We start from the raw sequence: 21,965 nt of genomic DNA, 5'->3' as shown, positions 1-21,965 counted from the left end.
CAAGTAAGTCTACTAACAGAGCTAGTAGAGAACCAACTAACTGTATGGAAAGCTCTGAAAAGGCGTTTACTTTACAAGCCCTACTCGTGCAGACTCTCAACCCTAATGAGAAAGAGAAGCGTCTCGAATTTTGCGGTAATGTGCTAGAGATGATGGAGAACGATACAGTGGAAATATCAACAGACGCAATTTTCGCATATGGGGTTTGCAAAATCCACATACAACATTGCAACATGAAGTCACCGATGATAAACGTGTTCTGTACCTCATCGCGTACAAAGGTTTATAGACCATTTTTTATTGCGGAAAAAACTGTGAGGGGAATACCGTACCTAGACATATTGGAACAATGGCTATTCCCTTAAATTACGGAATTACTCAGGACTTCCTTCTCCAACAGGATGGAGCTCTACCCCATTGGCACCTCGATGTACGAGGCTTTTTAAATGAATCCCTTCCTCAGCACCGGATTGGTCGCCGGGGAAATTAAGACCTGGTTCTACAGTTCTCGGCATCAAGATCTCCTGATCTCACTCCATGTAACCATTTCTTATGGGGCTATGTTAAGCAATGACCAATTTTCTTGACTTAAAGCAGCTACCGCCATCTCTAGTCAGGCCAGGTACCTCTGGGACGATCGTTGTAACACCAATGGAAAAATGTAAAAAGGCAGGACAACCCTTTTATGAAAGATCAAAGTGCATTCCTAAAAGTCCTCGTAGTTTTCACTTCGGACGAAAAACGTATCTATAGATACAATTCTCGTTTATCCAACCCCGTTTCATTGAGTTTAACCTTTATTTTTTCTTGTTACTTTTCTCATACCTATCTAATATGATCAGTTTTATTACGTCCGAGAAACGTCTCAACGTCGTTACGCTACAGCAATCTCGGTCAAGGCAGACAGCACGATATCCGATATCTCTCACTCCTAAACCTAATTTAATTTATATAAGTTAGTTTATAACCAACCCTTTTGCTCTATACACCTTTCTATTCTGACCATATGAGAGGAAAATACGTTTATTGCGAAACCCGAATAATTCAAACTAGGATGCGCGCAGACAGAGATTGATTACACTTGTCCCGTATCCTTACGAACGAAGTTATAAATTTATTAAATTTGACAATATAGTTATTATAGTATATGTGAGATATAACTAGGAGTAGAAGTGAAGCGCAGATTGGATAGATGGAAGTGACTATGAAAATTTATTTCAGTCCAAATTTTACAGTTAATCCTCGTTTTACAAGGGGCGTTTGAAAAGTTTTCAACCTAACAAAGAAACAACATTCAACATAAATGTGTACGTAAAAGAAAATAGGAAATACTAAAAACAAGAAATATTCAGTAAAGCAGTTAGGACAATTGAAAAAGTTATCGGTACATAATAAATTTCAAAATTTTTGTATTGAAGAACTGTAATTCATTAATGAATGAGATTTTATCGTCAACAACATCGAATATTACGATATTCAATCGACGCCATAAAAAATTCTACAGAAGCTACTGAGAGATAGCTACTCTACTCTAGCTCGTTTGGGTGTTAGACCTGGAGGGATTGGACGAGTGATTGTCCCGGATATTCTGATTACTGTCTGTCAAAGTACTGAGATTACGATTTTCCTGAGAAAATTAAATTTTCTTTGAAAAAAATTTGACCTGCTGCGATTTTGCGATTGTCACAAGATTATTAGCGACAATTCATGATACTGTTGAGTGTCTTTTACACATTTGATTAAGTTTGTGGTATTACAATTATTGTTAAGTAGAGAAATTATGGTGTTTGGAAAATTGTTAGTTAGTTTTTCGTTTTTGTACATTTGAAAGTTCAACAAGTGTTTCACGTTCAGATTCTTTTTAAAAGTGTCACGTATTGGTGGGTTTTCTCGGTTAAATAAATATGAGTGTGTCACTTTAGTCTTGAACGATCGATTTTTGTTTGAACCGTATGATTTTTGAAACTGTTTTTCCATGGCTGGACGGATGGTTTTATAGATTTTTATATCGACTGCGATCTGTTTCACTAACTTTGCCACATGCACTGAACTTTTGTTTTGATTTTCCCTTTATAGTCGTTGGCTATCACTTCGCGTGATTCTTTATCTGCTGCTTCTTTGACACATTTGTCTGCTTTTTTGTTTCCTACGTGTAATGTGAACCAAATTATTGATCCGTTTGCCTTGGATTGGTGGATAAGGTGTAATTGGGTTTTACTAAGGATACCTATTGAGTATTTGTTGTTGAATGGTTTGTATTGAGCTCATGGAGTCTGTAATTATAGCTAATCTATTGTATTGATTTCTTTTAGCGATGATTAATGTCTGGAATATGGCATAGAGTTCTCCAATATGAACGCTATTATGTGGAGATAGTTTAAATGTTTGTATTTCGTTTTCTACAACTACTTCATCTCCTAGGTCATTAGAGAACGGTTTGTTTCTTCTTTTGTAAAGGAGTTCAAGTTGATGTTGATTGTGGGAATAGGGATTGTCCAAGGAGGGGTGATATTTATGTTGATTGGAAAGAAATCTGGTAATCCATGTATTAGAGTGTTTGTATATTGGCGACTTCTTTCCTAGAACGGAATGGTTGTTTGTTTGTTTTCGAATAGATGTTTTAATGCGATCTATGTTAATTTTTCGATTTACAAGTTTTTTTTTTCATTTGATAGGACTGATGTTGCATAGTTCATACTTATTTGGATTATTCGGAGTCGGATGGGTGATACTACGGTGAGACACAAAAGATTTCAATCGGTGTTATTCGAAATGCGCCGGTAGCGATTCTAAGTACTTTGCAATGTTTCAAATTATTTAATATATGTTTTCTCACATGCTACATGGAACCGTTGTCGATTCTTGCTAAGCTCCCAATTTATGGCTGGCAATTGTTTTTAATAAATTAATGCCGATTTGGCAGATTCTCTTGAGATGGTTAATGAGTTGTTTCTACGTAAGTTTTTTATCTAAGATAATGCCCTGAAACTTAATACTTTCCACAAATTCTAAATTTTCACCTTTCATAGTCAGTATACTTTCTACTATTTAGAGAAATTCGTGAAATTCCAGATACAAGTTTCTGTTTGAACAAGATTTTATTTCGAAGACCATTCTACGAAGAATCAGCTCATAGAGGTTTTAGAAACAAAAATAATTGTCAAAGAATATACTGTAGACGAAATAGCCAAGAAGAATGGTTAGGTTACTCTGTTCTGAGATCACTGAGTTTTGAATCTAATCGAATTAATATGGTCCCAACTGAAACACAATCAAGAATTAATATTTTAAAATTGTCTCTTCCGTTGTGGACCTGATAATGGAAGACCACCGAAATTTGGCTAAATTCCACAAATCATATCAAAAAGCCAATGTAAGCATTTTCTAGTTTTAAATAGACTTGTAACTGATTTGAACGACAGTGATTCTGAGGAGGATGAATATGAATCTAGTGATTTAGAATAATTGAATTATATATAATGACCACAGGGGAAAAACTTATCAAGCTAGAATTTCAGAATTTTTCAAGAAATATACACTGTTTTGTATCTAAATTATAGCAACAAAAACAAGAAAAAATGTTGCTAACAATTTTTTCTGTCAAAGATTATTGAGCTTTAAGAGTAACATTCGTTAAAAAGTGCTTAGTAATTTTTACTGCATTTCTTTAGTTTTAAACAAAACTTTGAAGCAACAAATTCATATTTGTACTTAATTTTACTGGAATTATCTTCGCTTGTTATATTAAGTCCAGCTCTGTAAAGATCTTTTTATGTTATACAAAATGAGAATGTCTGTGACGACATTTTTGCTCTTTGATAACCGGCATGATCAAGATTTCATTGTCAATAACATCTAATGATATGACGATAATCAACAAAGCCAAAGAAATAGGTCATACAGCAGAGCTGGCATAACGGCTGAAACGGAGTTATCTAGGTTTTTATTTTTCTGCAAAAAATTCCTACACGAGTTGCTTCACGTTTGCTCGTTTGTGTGTCCAGTACCTGAGGCTGATTCGCTCGTCAATATACCCTACTTAAACTGACGCGAAATTTGATTAATCATTAGCCTTATAACCGGACGCCATCTCCAAGCTGGCATAACAAGTAATACTTTTTGACTATATATCTTTATTGATTGATTGGTAAGGTACCTGAAAATCATTTTTAACCCATACAATATTTCGGAAAAAGAATGAAAAAATATCAATGTTTTGTTAAAAATTGTATATTTATTTGAAATAATAACTATTATACTCTTATATCGACATTAATTGGGGTAAAATTTACCTTCAACCCTTGTTTAGATTCTAAAAAAGTGGTTTTGGGATTGAGCTTCACTGGATACGGAGGCGATTCATTGCAGCTTTCCAATTTGTATTTCAAAAGAGTTTTAACTACAACTAATTTTGTTGATAAAATTGCGAATCGTTCTCCTGGAAAAAAAGAAACCAAGTAAAATCACTTGCATAATTTCCATAATGGAAAACAAATATTAAGAAACATTCGTTCTGAAATAAGATCCAAATAAATAAAAATTTAAAATAGACCATGATCAACTTGAAAAGATTTTATTTGTAAATAAGTTTGTGGTAGCTGAACTGTTTGTATCAACAAAGTCCTTTTTACATACAATTTTATAAATAGTGAACGTTCAATTTTCCGTGATAGTTTAGTAGTTCTATCAATAATAATGTATTTTTCAAATAATGATAAACTATGTGGATTGAAGTCCTAACTGTTTGCGACCGCTTTTCATATATTTTATCATAGCTTGGAGTTGTTATTGGATAGATCCTGCAAAGTATTTTTATTGTAGGTGATCAATTTCAGTTTATTACTCTTGTATGTATTTGATCACATTATTAACTGAGTTTTCTGCTTCTCAACCACTTCATCTGTTTTTCATTTTTCGTATAAAAAAAGATTTTGGTAGTTGATAGTTGTGGACTATAAGTAACAATATGTTTAAGTTTCTAAATCTTCTTGATTTTAGGTCTGTCCTGTTTCAAAATTAGTTTTTTTTTAATAATTTTTGAAAGCTAGATTAAATCGACGTTTCGGCTTTTCTTTAAGTCTGTATCGAAATATGTTAATATTCAGTATACCTCTATGTCATTTGTCATAAACTACATCTAATTCTAAATGATGTGAATAAGACAGGGATGCTTAAAAAAATTTCAATTATAGTTCTAAATAAGAAACTTCAAACTATGTTTATTTCAAGAAATCTCTAGGAGAAACTCCCCATTCAGAATCGGTGGAAATAAAATGAAAATACTTTACCAAGACAAATTCGTTGTCCGGCACCAAAGGGCATATAAGTCAGACCTTCATCATTTAAATTGGCGTGCGGGCTATTAGCGAAACGTTCCGGATCGAATTTATATGGATCTGGATAATATTTTTCATCCCATGATAATCCAAATAATGGAATGTAAATTACAGTGCCTTTTTCAATAACGAAATTAGTCCCTTCGATCTTATAATCTTCGATTGCTTTTCTGTCAAGAAATGGTACAATGGGATATCTTCTTAAAGTTTCTAAAAAAAATGTTATCATGGAATTCATTATCAATAAATGTTTCTAGTTAGTTAGTTTTCACCAAACAAATGTAGTTCGAAACAAGGGAAATTAGATATAGAGAAGAATTATGTCAATTGCCGAGAAAAATATTGCAGCGAATGCTGATGGAATAAAGGAAGGGATTAATAGTAACAAAAGTTTTCTTTTTCGGAAACTGAAAACTTCAGTCTCCAAAGAAGATAAATTAGTTGGAAAGAGATGTTAGAAGAATTGATGAACGCAAAATGAGAAATAGGTACGAAAGTATATGCCAAAAGACGAAGTATATAAAATTTGGTATGAAGATGACGATGGAAATAGAATTTAATAAAGACACTAACTGCAAAAAATATACTTCGTGCAAATACAAAAATATTTAGAACGAAATAAATAACAATAAAAACAAAACTTGAAATGAAAAGACAATTATGACTTATGCAACTGGAATAATGAGTATGATTAAGAACAAAAATTATGCATATTATTATGGTACCCAAAAAACGAATGGCGTATACAGAAAAAAAAACAATTAATGAAATAGAAGGGCCGGAAGGGAACAAGGTGGTAAGATAATGAAAAACAGGAGTAAAATGACTGTGAGGTATATGGCAAGTTAAATGGGAAACAGGAATAAGAAAGAGTTGAAAAGAAGTTGAAAGAGAGGAAGAAGAAGATCGATGGTTGAATAATGTACATATGGATTTCTAAGTTTTCAAGTTACCTCTACATAACTCATTTTTTAAATCAAGCTCCTCACAATTTATCAATTGAAAACATATACAACACTATCCACTCCTTAGACGTTTCTAAATTTGATTCTGTAGTCGATTCAATTATCTTTTAGCTTTCCAAACACATTTTTAAAAATAGATTTCCGCTCTCTTTCTCATAGTTTCAGGCTTTACATGATTGTTAAATTAGAAGGTTGTAGGCCACGATAAATCAAAAAACGTGTGATTCTAGTCGATAAACAAACACGTCCCGTCAGAGACGATGTACTAAAACATAACATGTGTGTATAAGATCCGTTTAAGTAAAGTCAATGTACTTAATATTCTGTATAAATATCTTATTCTGTATAATGAACGAGGAGGGACAGTTGTATCGTTATCAAGCATACGTACTACGGTCACCAACAAGTTGTCGGAGGTCACTATCGATATTTTAAATACTGTTTGTTCTATATTAAATATTTAGGCTGAAAATATACCAGTGAGGTTGAAGATATGGTTTTATCAAGATTCCATTAATTGGAGGCCCCTAACATTCAATCAATACATGAAGACCCTGCCCTAACACATATGGATTACAGCATGTACAATAACTCATCTTCGAACAATCAAATCAATTCAACTCCTTTCTCTCCTCTTTATAATCAGATTGCAAGAAAAAATAAGGAGGATTGAATATAAAAACAAATTACTCTTTGTTTCCAAAAAAATCAACTCCTAAATTGCCACTTCTATAGTTCTAGTTACTAATGATGATCAAAAGCATGAAAATATATCTCAACTTCCTCTTTTTAGTGTCAAAAATCTCTATTAAAAAAAAAGCGACTTACCTAAATAGCACATATCCAAGTATTTCATCTCTTGAATAGCTTGCCAAGTAATTTTTCCTTCGTGTTTTTTTATAACTTCAATGATTTCTTCGCGTAGTTTGTCTTGTATATTTTGATTAAAAGCTAGTTCGAACATCATCCAAGACATACCTGTGCTAGTGGTTTCAATTCCTGCTACCATGAACTGTACGCCACTCGCAAAATGACCTATTTTGCCTACATAAACTCTCTAATTAGACTAAATATTCGTGATACTAACGTGAAGTTACTCAGAATAATTATTCCAAGAAACTTTGTAATATTAGGAGAAATGGAATTAGGTGTTTATAAATTTTTAATTGTCACGACTTCTCGTTCATAAACGGTTGTTTAGTTGAAATTGGGTAGGCAAAAATGGTTTTCTCCATTATTAGAACGTGTATTGTTCCTTATCTGATGGCTTTATGTAGAGTGAGTAATTTAACTAGTCCGCACGGAAACAGAACCGTCTTTTTGTGAAGAATGAGAGTTAAGACAATAAATACGTAATACGTGAGGTGAAACATGTTTTCAAGTTCTCAGTCCAATATAAGATGTTATTTAAGAAATAATTTCAATAGAATTGAATCTGGTGATCTTGGAGGCTGCGTCTCTATTTCCAATGCATTCAAAAACTAACTAAATAAAAGGTGATGATGAAATGGAGTACCATTCTATAGGAAATAAGACATGAATACATTATGTTTCTTGAAATAGCGTACAATCTTTGGGACAAATTTTTGCATCTTTTTGGCTGGGTAATTTTTCTTGAAATTTGTTGCCAAGTTATTGGGTATTTACGCAAAATTTCCTATTATATCATAATTATTAACCCTTTCAGTACTAAAGCGCAATAAGTCCATCATCCAATACTAAAAAATGATATTTTTTTATCCATCTTTCTGAATCGACCTGGAAGAACTTGAGTTGATATGATCAGAAACTGTGTTCCTTGGGCATTGGAAAAAATGCTTGTAGAGATCTACTATGATACAAAGAAGATAAAACTATGAGGTCTTCCGATTTTATCACCAAACAGAGCTACAGAATAAAACCATTGAAACAAATCGTATTGGTTCATACTAAAAAAGCGAATTCGGCTGTTTTTTAGTATGATCTCAGTGAAGACCCCAGTAATAATTTGGCAGATAGATCCATCTCCTCTACTGGAAGGATCAAGATAGCCTTCCACGAATAAAAGTATAGTAAGTGTGTATAGAGACTCTACACCATCATTACTATCGTGAAATTTTGATCAGCTGAATCCAAATGTGGCCAGAATTGAGGACGAGCATTTGAAACGACCAAAAACTGTGTCAATCAGCGTTATCATAGAAAAAGTTCACCAAATGGTACTGGACTATGACTTGATTAAAGTTCGAAACATAGAAGAGGCTATTGGCATCTCAAAAGAAAGTATTTTGAGTAATCTCATTATTTCACACTTTACGTTGTGTTAGTGTGATTAGCATAAAATGATTCCAAAACTATATTTAGTACTTTGGAGTTGGTTTTTCAGTTTCGTTTAATATTGTTGCCGGTAAAGAAATGTAACGACGTCTTCCAGAAAAACTCATTAAAAATTCAGGAAGTTTTTCAATATTTTCAAAAGATTTTTTATGTTTTTAGTAGAAATGAGCAACTGATATACTTTTCCATGCCTTTTTTCTTCACAAAACTCCTATTTCAATATCAAAGCCTTCATTTATTTCTAATAAACGGATTATGGAGTGAGTTGTTGTGGATATATCCTAAGTAAGTATGGAGATGCTATAATTTTTTGATGAATTTGATGATCGTTTCATTGTGATGCTCGAAAGTAAGCAAAATTTTCATTTCAATAGAGCCAAATTCAGTCCCACTGTCGAAATGATGGAAGTTTGACCTAATTACACACACTATTCTAAATGAGTGAGGAATAATTATATTGAAGATTAGATTACACCTTTGTTTGATGTACTTTTTTTCACCCAATGGGCTCAAACAGTACATTTCTACTATACTGAAAGTCATAAAAAGCAATACGATGATCGACCCACAAAAATTCCAGCTCTTCTGAAAAGAAGCAGCAAAGAAGGCTATTGAGAAATATCCATGGTACCAACATCATACACATTCATAGTGTATAAAATTTTGTTACATGGTGCCGAAATTGTGGAAATAGGAAAAAGGATTAGAAGAGTTACAGGATCAGAAACTCTCGGAAAATGTTCCGTATATTTACCAACGAAGACTTGTTCGAAAAACTACTGGACACTTTTGTTACGAACATTAGACCCCGTGTGCGTGTGTGTGTGAAAGGAAATGACTTGGAAGAAAGTCCATCAGCCACAGAATTTTTCAATGATACTACTTATTAATTTTAATATTCTTGATAAAATTTAGGTACTAATAGATCTGAAGTTGATCGGTTATCAATGCTTAAAAGGTGTGTGAGGTTGAGAGGTAGGTGGGAGTTTTGTTTAACATGTAACTGCAACAAATTGTTTGTCTTATGAATATGATTGCTGCATCAGAAAAAATGTGATTGATCAGCACAAGAATTATCATCGCAGGTACAGACTGATGATTGTATAATACCCAGCCTGGCAAAATGGGAGGAATATCTCATGACCAGTCTTCATTCTAAGTAGTATACTTGCAGAGTAAAATTTCTAAGTTGTGTATTTTAAAATATAATTCGGGGGTGAGGGTAAAGTAGGATGAATTTCAAGATAGATCTTATTTGAGGATCGGGAACCATTATCCTAGCGTTTCTGCAAGGATACGTACATTTTATCTTGTATTGAATTGATCGCATCTCTTCCTGAATATACGTTACAAAAAACTCCATTTAGTACTGAATCTTTTCTTAATCGATCATCACAATGTATTCCAACATGTTAACACAAATGAATGTCACAAACAAATTTAATTATATAGTTTTGATATCATATAAAGTAGGAGATGAGTTTCTTTTGTGGCATACAGTGCTGATCTAGAGTCAAATAACATCACATCCACATCATTTTTATTTGTTTCAACCAGAAAAGACCCTGTAAGATAGCATACAGCTCCGCAGTATATATGCTAAAAATATCGGGTAATTTGATTCGTATAAATTGCTTTGTATTCTGAATATGTACTGCACATCCAACTCCAAACCTCGTCTTAGATCCATCAGTATATATCATGGTCTTGTCAGCAAACTCTGCTAGTATGGATTTTAACAGGATTGAGTTAATGCGACTAGATTCCTTATAATTAGGGATTATAACTTGTGGACTTTAAATATAGCTTGATAAGAAATATTAAATATCGATAAAGTTCTGTTGGTTTTGTATGCAATATTGAATTTATTGGTTTGAATGAAGGCTTCTGCAAGTGGGGGTGTTTTTTTTTAATCCTCCAATATCGATATACTACATAAATTGTTTATCGTGTCTGCCCTGAGGGTTTTAAGTTTAATTAAATATTTCTGATTGCCGCCGTATAAACAAAGGAGGTTTGTTACATTCTGCCAATAATTGAATCACTGTTGTTGATTTCATTGCACCGAGACAAATTCTAAGGCATTTTTAATGCATACGCTCAGAATGCAACCAAAGAAAAAGTACCTCTGTAAATCACTGATACAGCTAAGAAACAGTTAATCAAATTTCTTTTAATTTGAAATCCTAAGTATTTTTTCGAATTGAACAACTTGATTTTGAATCCCTAATTTTGTAATTTACAAAAGTCTGCAGTTTCAAGCTTCATTGAATGTTCAAATGTAAGCATTATTTATTTCAACTATACACTTACAATACTTGTTGCAACAACCTATCACGAAAGATTCAGAAATTTTCATCTTGCTAATAGTATTTCATTTCCTCATTAGTCCTTCAATTTTTGCTCTGAGTCGTTGAGATCAGCCTCAGGTTGGTGTCGGTGTTTCAGCAGCTATAATAAAACGATGAGAACGCTATTTTGATGAGTAGTTTCAAGTGTTCCGTCAAATTTTGTTATGTTAAGTTTATATGTTGCAGCTCTTTTCCAATAGTTCTTCTCCGTGTTTGTACAAGCCTGCCTTTTTGTCTTTTGCCTGTTGCATTATAATTTAATGCTTCTCTATTTATATTTGTTGCTATTTTTCGTAATGTATAACCTATCCATCTCCTTTTTTGCTTCTTAATCCTTCCTACTAATCTCATTTTTTTAGTTATATTCCAAAGTGTTTATTACTCACCTTTTTTGACCTTTATCGATGAACAATCTATTATCTATTATGTTTCCAAGTTTTAGCCGAATGAATTTTTAAATGAACATGCAATTGACTTACCAAAATCTTCCGCATCTCTATTCTTTATCATCACATCAATAACATCTTTGGTTTTCTCATTTGGAACTTTTCTTAGGGCTACAGCTTCTGAAAATACTTGTACAAGAAACTTTATAGCGTCGCTATCTACAAAATCCAATTTTAATATGTCCACCCATTTGCTTCTCACGAAATATATGAACTGGATAAGCAAAGTTTTATGCGAAGGGTGAAATAAAAGCCTCAATATTTCCCTGAATATACTTTTTTCATCTCCCAAACATTTAGTTTCAATGTTGAAAAAACATTGTCCGACAGCTTCAGTAATGAAATTCGTATAAACTTCTTTAGTATCTAAAGGACCATCGCTCCTCGCTATTTGTTCCGTAAGTCTATCACTGACTTCGTTGATGGTATGTATCATTCCTTTCAATTTACCAGAGGTGAATAGCGGCGTCAACTGATTCCGAAGATATTTCCATCTGTTACTTTCGGCCATCAGTAAAAAATTTCTGAATATATCGCTGTGTCGAGCAGGAGCGATACTCCTGTTTCTGAAATTTTTAAAATCTTTGATCAGTATTTGTTTAATGATCTTGGGTGATCGTATCATTAGAACCGGTTGATCCATGAAAAAGAAACCAACATATGGCTCATCGATTTCATTGTAAATCTGTACAATCACTTCTCCTACATGTTTGATGAATAGAGCTACATCGTACATATTTCCAAATATCGGTATAGGTTTCACGTAGGGTACTCCTCTATCTTTCCAATAAGTATATACTTGTAAATGCTTGTGTATCAAGATGCTCAGAGCTGCTATTACGATTGCCGACAACAATATTGTGATCATCTGTAAAAAATGATAAAATTCAATTCAACATCAGTTTAAGATTTGTATTTATGCAAATACGAGATTATTAAAGCGAATCTTCTTGGTCTTTGATGGATCCGAGACGTACAATTTTTCTTTTTCCCACTTCTGGAACTTCATTTTTAGAAATTAGTATTAAAAATTGATAATCATGGAATAAAATTTGCTTCCGTCCAATCTAACTGTAGAAATTACTAAAAATGAGGGATTCGCAGTAGTGCTTCTCTTGAAATTAGAACATAGGTCAAAGAAATGGTATCATTGCCAATAAAGTATTCCAATTATATGTATAGAATAAAGTTTTAATTGGATAATTAACAAGCAAAGAAGACAACAACTCTTGTTTGGATAAAAATAAATAAGTGTTTTAGAGGAAATTAAAATTGCGAGAACCATGTAGAAATAAACATAGTTTTAAAGAACTGAAAACACTTTACACGTTGCACATCATAGTAAAAGTTGAAAATAATTTTTAAAATAAGCTTAAAACAATAATGAATGAAAATAGTATCATTGTGAAAAAAGCGTTTGGCCGCTCGATGGAACAAAGAGCCCCTATTTCTATAAAAACGTGTTTTTTTTTGATTTTTTTGGACTATATTTTTTTATATGATACGACCCTCGTATAATGGATTCGCCCCTTATATACCTACATCTCCTCTATACTTATCAAGCCAAGTATCAGAACGAAAAAGTGGGTCAAAATGCTAAGTTCTAGAATTAATTTTTTCCGAATATTTTCAGGGGTATCTCCTAATTGTAAATCTAACTGAGCATCATGGGGGGGGGGCACCCACGTCAGCCACTATATTGAAAAACACGTTTTATCAAATATATCGCGAACCTCGCATCGTACGACAAAAATATTTAGGATCATTTTTATAGATGATAACTTTTGCCATCTTTTTTATTTGAAACTTTTTTCTGTATAATCCATAGGTTTGTAATTATAACGCTACAAGAAATTTTCAATTAAAAAAAATGTCAAAAATTATTATCCTTAAGAATGTTTTCCATTATTTTTGTCGTATGATGCGTCCCCCAAGACACCCACTTAGATTAGATATTCTCTAGGGAGAATATTCTGGTCTTCACCCACGGTAAAATCAATTTTCTATGTTTTTCATGAGTTAATATTGGTTCCAGAACTCTCAAAGCTGCGCTGTAATACAAAAATTCCGTATTCATTCAATCTTGACCGACTTTTGGGAGGTGATTCTTTTTCAACGAGCTGTTGGTTCTTTCTGTAGTAGTTCTTCTACTTCTGCAGCCTCTTCTTCTGCCATGTTAGTTGATTATTGTACTTAATATTCAGGTAAATACGTGCGAAAAAATAAATACTTATTCTTAGTGCTTGTATCAACGGGTCAAAATAAAATTTAGACAACACCCGCATCTCTAAAAATTTACAAAAACCATTTAATATCTGGATAACGGTATGGTTTGGATATAGGAAAGTATACATGAATTTGCCTTATTTTTAACTCCTGGATGCATTAAAATAGAAAAAAACCGGGTGGTTCTATTTGAAAAAATGAAGGAATTTGATATTTATGAAGTTAAACTTTGAACACTTTTTATACACACCCTGTATAAAATGAAAAATTTTTCAACATAGAGTGCGTAGCGTGTGTGGCTGAAGAAACGCTGGAATTGCCTTACGAGTGCCTTATACTATTTATAGAAAAATGGTTAAGATATAAATCAAGGAAATCACAACGTAACGTAGGTGGTTGGTTGGTAGCACTGATTCATGTTTGACAGTTCACTTTGGAAATATTATTTGGATTTAAAAGTTTGCTTGCATCAGAAAAAGCTCATCCTGTAAACAAGTGAAGAACTTCAATTTACACCACCAGAATTGCGGGACGTGGTCTCTACCACCATAAATAATTTACCTCTTTAGATAGTGACACATAATAATTCCAATATATTGAACCATCCATTCATAATATTTCCAAGAAATATCTTAACTGTACATTTGTATATTTCGTCCATATATCATAACTACATTTACTTTGTCGATAAACTCATTATTTTATTGTAAATAATATCTTAAAATTGAAATAACCTCAAACAACCCTCACGCGTGACCGAATAATACGTCCGGTCAGCTGTCAATATGAAACTTGGTCAGTAATTGCAAGTCTACAACGTAAATATAACCAAATATGAACCATAGATAAATAGGGAGCTGGATAATCACAAAAAAACAGTCTGAATAACCCTGGCAGTCGAGGCTTTCCCAACCTCAAGAAGAGGTTATTCAGGGGTACCAACCTCCTATAGAAAATTACCAGGAATCGTCTTTTATTACACGAAAATGTGTGCATGTTCTAATACCGGCTATTTAGTACTTATTACAGTTCTCAGGTTTCTACTTGGTCTAATTATAATCTAATCTAATCTAATGGTACATTATCATGTCTCACTCTATTGAACGCACAAATATAAACACGTCTTTTATAGCTCTACATCGCTGAACCAGCACTTGGAATAATCCCAGTTTTATAAATATCTTTGAATAAACTTCAATGTTGATTATTTTTACTAAAAACTCACCATATATGTTTTCTATTGGTAGTAATAAACACTTAATTGATGGTACTACCGATCTACGCTAAATAGAAAAATAAAATAACCTTCATGAAAATAATATCACTTATATATTCGTATATAATTAATACGTGTTCTATCAACCAAATTTTAGTTCGGTCTTATCGTGTTCAATGAGTATTTTGTTGGCTGCGAAAATATTTAGAAAGTGAAATTTTCTTTACATTAAAAATATTTAATTCAATTTGATCAAAAATTATTGGGAATTTTTCTTATTGACTGACTAGTACAAAAAGCCAAAAAGTTCCATAATGTTTATAGGCTATCATTCCAGACAAAATATAGATTTCAATAAATAAAGTTCAAATAGTACCCATTGATACCATGTGTGATGAAAAAATTATTCACAGTCAAAATCAAAATATTCTAATTTGAATTTTCTTCGAAAATTGTAAGATTTATCGAAAATCACAATTATGATAGACGGTATAAATTTAAGTTTTTCCAACTAATTTATGAGCGTTTTCTTAGTGGGAATGTGGCAATATTGAACACCAAATGTACTATATCTAATAATTTAAGAATTTCAGACTTTCCCTTATCCCTAGCACAGGTAAGAATGATGTTCACTTATGAAACATGGATCGTGGTTCGTTTGGCAGGTAATAGGTAACGTAACAAAGATATGCAAAATCTCATCTCGAATTTATCAATTTATCAAGCTGAATTTTTTTGTATTTTATTCGTAATTGCATTAAAGCTCGCGATGCTCATTGCCAGACACATAGTATGGCAACAACCCTCTGCCGAACACCCCTAAACTATAATGTTTTGTAATTATAGTGACCTTATATAAAGATTAATTTCATATATGTTATTCATAAAATTATTAAACAATGTTTCCTCAGTAGCCAGACAGTTTTGTGAGTTCTACCATCCCTGCAAGGCGCATTGAAAGTTTCTAATAGTGGCGAGAGTGTGGATCATAAGCAGCTAGTGATACAGAGCGTTTTATCCATCGCGATCTTTCACTAATCATAATCTATCACTTATACCGAATCGTTTAGTGATTTTTTTTTCATAACTTATCGGAAAATTTAATTAAATAAAATTATTACTACCCGAATAATAAATTTTCCAATCTATAATCAGTAAAAATTTTATAAGCAAATATCAATCATATCAAAATCTAATCACTTACATATTTCTTATTTTTATTGAGTTTATTATAATTAATTCAATTGAAATTTTAAAGTTTATTATACGAAAGTGGAATTTTTTTAAACAAAAACATATAAAAATAATAACTTTTTTCAACTAAGTATTCAATAATTCTCATAAATTTCTCCATATTCCGAGGATTGATCGTTATCAATGTCGTCTTCTCTATCTGTTTCGACAATAGTAAAATAAAACCTAGTGAATTCAATTTCAAACAGTCACAAATCTATATAAAATAATAGAAAATGATTATTACATACCTGGTAACGGTTGTAGAGACATCATTCGGTAGTTGATCGTCTCCAAACCATTTAAAATAGAATTGGTCATTGTCCAGAATCTAACCTTTATTTACTGGTTCATATGTTGTAGGGTTTTTCACGTGGGCATTGTTCTATATACTACATATGTAATTTGCTCGCAAAATGTTTTGTAGTAGCTCACTTTTGCAAGGTAATATCTACTAGCATTGAAATTTCGCAATTTTTTTAATAAAAACTTGATTTGCATCTATATAAATCAATAAACCTTTACATCCTAGCAGCATCAACATCAATTTAATTGCCAACGTTGTATAAATAGCACATAATATTGAAAACACGATTTTCTTTTCGCGATCTTCGATAATTTTGCATCCATCAAATTTGATGAAAGCTTCCTGGAATTGTTTATGTAACTTTAATTTTCTGTTCCTGAAAGATGCAGGATTTTAATCACATCCTGTGATTACATGTAGTCCAGGTAAACTTATACAAACATATTCTCCTTATTTTGCGTGTATGTGTGTATGTTTGTCAAGTCCACAAACCTCAAAATATTTCCAGTTTCTGTCAGTATCCATACGTGTCATTCATCATTTAGACGATGCATTTGACCCAGTTCAGTATCAGCTTCTTTATGTTCCGGACAAGACAATTCCTCAACGATATTTGACATAGTTTTTTAGCCTCATTAATAATAAAGGAATGGCACTTTCTGAAATTAATATTTATAGTTTTGTTGCCTATATATTGCACCATTTCATCAGTAGCCCAATGTGAAATGAAAAAATTCAACTCAATTCTTTGGAGAAATCACAAGCTCAAGTCCATTTATAGTGTATTCCAATTCTGCAGATTCTAACAGTTGAGAATGTTCATAATCTTTTAACGATGGTGTGAAATACCGATCAAAGACAACATCAATTCTTGACGCTTTCAATTGAGTTACCATTTGCAGCATTTTTTTAGAAATGCCTCCAAATTTTTTGGGAATATTTTTCATTGTGTGTAACTAGAATCAGTTATTAAAATATCAATTTAAGGTGGCTCTTCATGCTCAACTTCTTTTTCTAAGCATTTCATCAAATCAGATTTATCAGTCGTACAAATGGTTCCATCCAAATGGTACATTAACAGTGGTACTGAAGTAATCGAGTAGCACAATATTTTTGACAAGTCAATCTTGTAATACATTAAGATTCGTCCAAAAAATCCTTCTAAATTTTTACTTCCTGAAGTTTTCCACTATCATTAGAATAATTATTAATAGCAGTTTTGTTAATGGCTTTTCCAAATCGTCCTATATCAGATTGACACTCAGAAATAAATATTTTCCGGAAGCTATCCCCATTAGTTTCCACATTTAACAAAAAGTCTTCTACTGGTGGTGATGCGGACTTCCCTGATGAAATATTTACCAATTGGTCTTTAGGCACTCCTAACCTAAATGGGTTCATGAACTGAATAAACGTTGTAACAAATTTTTTACAGTTGTTGTTGTACAGTTTTCAAGTCAAGCTGAAAGATCTTGATGACTTTGGTGTCTTAGTTTAAGATAAACCTGACTAATTATTGCAGATCGGACGTAATTGTTTCGAGTCCACCGTCGTCTTGCCGAAATTGACTTCTTTTAATTCCAAAGCAACTCTTCCTGTCTCCCGTTTTAATGCTATTAAGAATATATGAAATCTTTCAGTTTCGGCTTATTTTTCTTCTCAACACATATTTAAATTACGATAACACTAATTAAATGGTATTATTATCATTGAAAACAATATTTTTCTCAAATACATGTTATTTATAATTATTGAATGAAATAATTCCAGTCAAAACACACTCAGAATTATTGTTGAAGGAATTAATCACCTATCTAAATCAAAATATTATGTAATAACTATGTTACCATATACAACTTTCGCGCATTCTATATAAAGATTTTCAGTTTGCTTCGTTTTGTCTTCGTATTCAAAAGAAAATCAAAATTACTTTAAAAAAGGGATCTTAGTAAAATTAATCCTAAACAAATGATGCATATTGAGTGTCAAAAGTTGATGGTTCAATTTTGAGTCCTGATATGTATTTTTGCATTTTTTGCATGAAATATAAATTTTGGAATAAAATCCGGGATATCTTGATTGTTATTTATCAAGAGCCGCTTGACATGATACAAAAAAACGTGCAATGGAATGCAATACGTGATTTTTCTTCATCAAAAGTATGCACAGATAAAGTGCAGCTAACTATTTCAAGCAAGATTTTGCACATGCTATTTTTATTGCGTGCTAGTTGAAATTCTAGGGAGAAGAGGATTTCTTAATAAATTTATGGTTTGTTTTCCTCAGGAGTTTATTTTACTTAGTTGTGTTATTTTCATTTCCAAACCTCCCACAAAATATCAAATGGAATATGAGGTAAGGAAATTGTTTACTTTACCGATGGAATTTTCATTTCTGGCAACCTTGATACAATGGAAAGAAAGACAATAGCAAAAAAACGTGCAAGGAATTGCATGCAATTTCATGTGGGGAAAAAAAAATTCCATAGATGAATATTACACGTCGCTTGATATTATGCAAGTCTCTTTCCATTGCATTATGGATGTCACAAAAATTCACTCAGTAAAGTAAACAAATTCCTTACCTCAATATTTGTTCAATCTAAGTACGTAACGAAGTGAAGAAGTGGTCAGTGAATCGCTGTCAATAATTATACCTGCTCTTGTAGTTTTGCCGCAAATCAAGATAAACAATTTCTTACCCTTAAAACCCACCTTCTTTCCCTTCTCGACCTCTATTTTCATTTTATTCTCCTCCTTTTCCAATGGATTTCATTCTACTATCATTTTTAAAGGCTTCTACCCAGGTTTATTGAGATAAATTCATTCTACATTGAAATGCCAATAAGCTTCTTATTACACAAAAAAAATTATCTAACAGTGATCTAAGAGAAACCTCAGTAAACATGTTTGTAGTTGGAATGGGCAGCTGGACAAATTCTCGCATTCATTATGTCAGTCATGCAAACTTTTATTTTGAATATATTTTTCCAAGATACCAAACCATCTACCAAGATAACTTATTTAAGAAATCAGGTACTCGATAATAATCTCATCATTTTGCAATGGTTACTCAATTTATTGGCGTTCATTTTCGCCATTGACACAAAAAACTATGAGATTCTTTCCCGATAGTTTTGCAAATTGAACAATTAAAAAAACAACTCAATATATTTTAAAGTCTATTACCAGTATTTAACAAAAGATATAATTTTTTTAATAGTACTGCAGCAATCTAATTTACCAGAATATAGTCTTTATTGGCGTTTTTCTCTTTTTGTGGTAATTTCCAATTACAAAAATGTGGAATATGCATAGATAGAAATATATTGGTACTATTTGAACAAATAATATTATCTTCTAGAAGCTACAGCGTTGTTTAATGGATTCAAGTCCATGTTTGAAAATAAAATTGTATTATCACCATTACAATAATGAAGAAGAACGAACAATAATTCGATGCAGAATATACCCATATTGACATTCCTGCTATAAATATCTCGTACAAATTGCTACCAAATTTTTTTGAACAGATCCATGAAACTATCGTAAATCATAAAGGTGATAGCGACGTCAAGACATACTTTACCTAATCTTGGTACTGTGCCTTTGTAGAATGCTTTAGGACTTTCATTTTTCAAAATTTGAACAGCACAATCCAATGTATTTTTGTATCGGCTAGCTTCCAAGCCTTGCATGCGAGTTTTAACGACGTCGACTGGATTATTAACATATACTGAACAAGCTCCTGCAAAAGCACCAAACAGACCTACCAACAACTTTGGGATTTTTTTATCAGGATCTCCTCCTCTATAGGAATCTTTCAATGTTTCCATTACAAAAAATCTTGTTGCTTGATTGGTACCTTGTTTAATAATGGTTGCTGTAACTCCTTTATATAATCCACCGAAACCTTCATCTTTAACAATTACCCCCAGTCCTTGAAATAATCCTTTGTATTTAGGTGTCTCGGAACGTTGATCGTTTATGAATTTAACTTTGATTGTTTCCATTGGGGTAACGGCGAAAATTGCTTCACATACTCCAGCACCTAATCCGCACAATAACCTTCCAGCTGGTGATAAAGTCCCATCTTCTTTCTGCATGTAACTTTTGAATGTTTCGAATCCTCCAAATCTCACAGCGACTTTAGGCACGGATCCATATATTAATATGCTAAGACCTCTGTACAAACCGAAAATTCCGTTTTTTTTTACAGTTTTTTTAACGCAATCGATTATACCGTCGTATTTTTTTCTATCACCTTTTTCATCTAATTGTAACTGTGTCTTTACGTACTCTGTTGGATACGTTATGCATATTTCCATACCTCCTGTTATTCCACCAGCTACGATTCCTTTTAGTCCAACATTTCCAGATCCAGTGGATGCTGCTACTCCATTATTTTTCAGCCACGGTCTTACGAAAGGGTCTTTGAATAGTTTGGTTTTATCCATATTCATCAAGAATAACAAAAAAATCTTAATTTCTGATTGATTGAATAATTTAGAGAAATGCGGAGTATATTGAGGTTATCTTGACATCAATGTCAGTTTCACCAAAACACAGATTGTCCGTGGAATAACTGGAGCAAATAAATTTGAAATGACAGATCACTCTCTTATGTCATACTCCACTAAAGTTAATTATGTATATAATGTACTGATTTAATAATTATACTTTTATCGTCAAACAATCTGACAAGTCGTAAATCGCCGAGGATATAGACACAGAACAGAAGTTCTAATGATAGTGGAATATGGACTTCGAATCTAGGAGACCAGGAGAAAGCAAATGATGCAAAGCAAGATACTTTGCTGTCTCTAGAAAGCAACCCTCACATAACTAAGACCGGAATTGTTTAAAAAAATTGTCACTTAGTCGTTTCTAGTAAAGTTTTCGCAATAAGAAAAACTGCACCAAAACAAAGTTCAACTTGTTATGAATTCTCAGGATATCATATGTACAGACGTTTGAAATTTTGTGAAATGTTCATGAGTCATTGTGATGAAAGTCCAAATGTTCTTGTTGCCACTTAGAACATTACCACTGGATTTAATTTTATATGGAAATCATCAGAGGAAGATTCCTTGGTTCTTATTTATTTCGCGGGAAATCAAGTGCTCAGCGATAATTGAAACATTTTCGTTTGATAGTGTTTCCGGACTCAATTAAATGATTTCCGAATTCAAATAATAGGGAAAACTTGGATCCAAGCGTTAAGTTTGAATAATATGGGCACCACAACGTGATGGTCTGTTCGTAAGTTTATGGATAACCAGTTAAAAGGAAGGTAAATTGGAAGAAGTAGATTAATGAAATAGCCTCTTGAGTCACCTGTCTTGATAATCAAAAACTCTGTAAATCAGGTCTATCATCAACCAAGCCTATGTCAGAGAGTGAACAGGACACCTGTAAGAAATAAATTTTTGTCTAATAGATTGTTTAGTGCACGTGAGGAACACCTTGCTTACTATTAGGAAGAAACGTTGATTACGTTTTAACTTTGTCATTTTATTTTTTTTTTTGTATATGAACATATCTAATACCTTTTACGAATTTTTTGCATT

General features: G+C 32.4%; 3 protein-coding genes across 3 annotated transcripts in view; 1 reads left to right on the top strand and 2 right to left on the bottom strand.

Moving 5' to 3' along the window:
- Positions 1–21,965, top strand: part of LOC130445025 (hemicentin-2-like) — a 517,421-nt gene that overhangs the window by 128,143 nt on the left and 367,313 nt on the right. The gene's annotated exons all lie outside the window — the stretch shown is intronic.
- Positions 4,215–14,981, bottom strand: LOC130445027 (cytochrome P450 6j1-like). Its single transcript, XM_056780498.1, has 5 exons — positions 14,866–14,981; positions 11,448–12,282; positions 7,130–7,345; positions 5,289–5,546; positions 4,215–4,438 (listed from the first exon to the last, which is right to left on the bottom strand). The coding sequence occupies exons 1-5, from the start codon at positions 14,866–14,868 to the stop codon at positions 4,254–4,256; spliced, it is 1,497 nt and encodes a 498-aa protein (XP_056636476.1). The 5' UTR covers positions 14,869–14,981; the 3' UTR covers positions 4,215–4,253.
- On the bottom strand, positions 19,908–20,852 carry LOC130445028 (putative tricarboxylate transport protein, mitochondrial). The gene has a single exon (XM_056780499.1). It carries the CDS (start codon positions 20,850–20,852, stop codon positions 19,908–19,910), a length of 945 nt encoding a protein of 314 aa, XP_056636477.1.

This window comes from Diorhabda sublineata, chromosome 6 (assembly GCF_026230105.1).
Source record: "Diorhabda sublineata isolate icDioSubl1.1 chromosome 6, icDioSubl1.1, whole genome shotgun sequence".
Classification (NCBI taxonomy): domain Eukaryota; kingdom Metazoa; phylum Arthropoda; class Insecta; order Coleoptera; family Chrysomelidae; genus Diorhabda; species Diorhabda sublineata.
Note: the sequence above shows the minus strand (reverse complement) of the source record. Positions and strands in the feature narration are given on the sequence as shown.

Coding starts and splice junctions, on each gene's coding strand:
- LOC130445028 (XM_056780499.1), bottom strand. CDS start 20,852: ATGGATAAAACCAAACTATTCAAAGACCCTTTCGTAAGACCGTGGCTG.
- LOC130445027 (XM_056780498.1), bottom strand. Junction 5,547..7,129: donor CTTGGATATGTGCTATTTAG/GTAAGTCGCTTT, acceptor CATTTTTTTTAG/AAACTTTAAGAAGATATCCC. Junction 4,439..5,288: donor CGGACAACGAATTTGTCTTG/GTAAAGTATTTT, acceptor CTTTTTTTCCAG/GAGAACGATTCGCAATTTTA.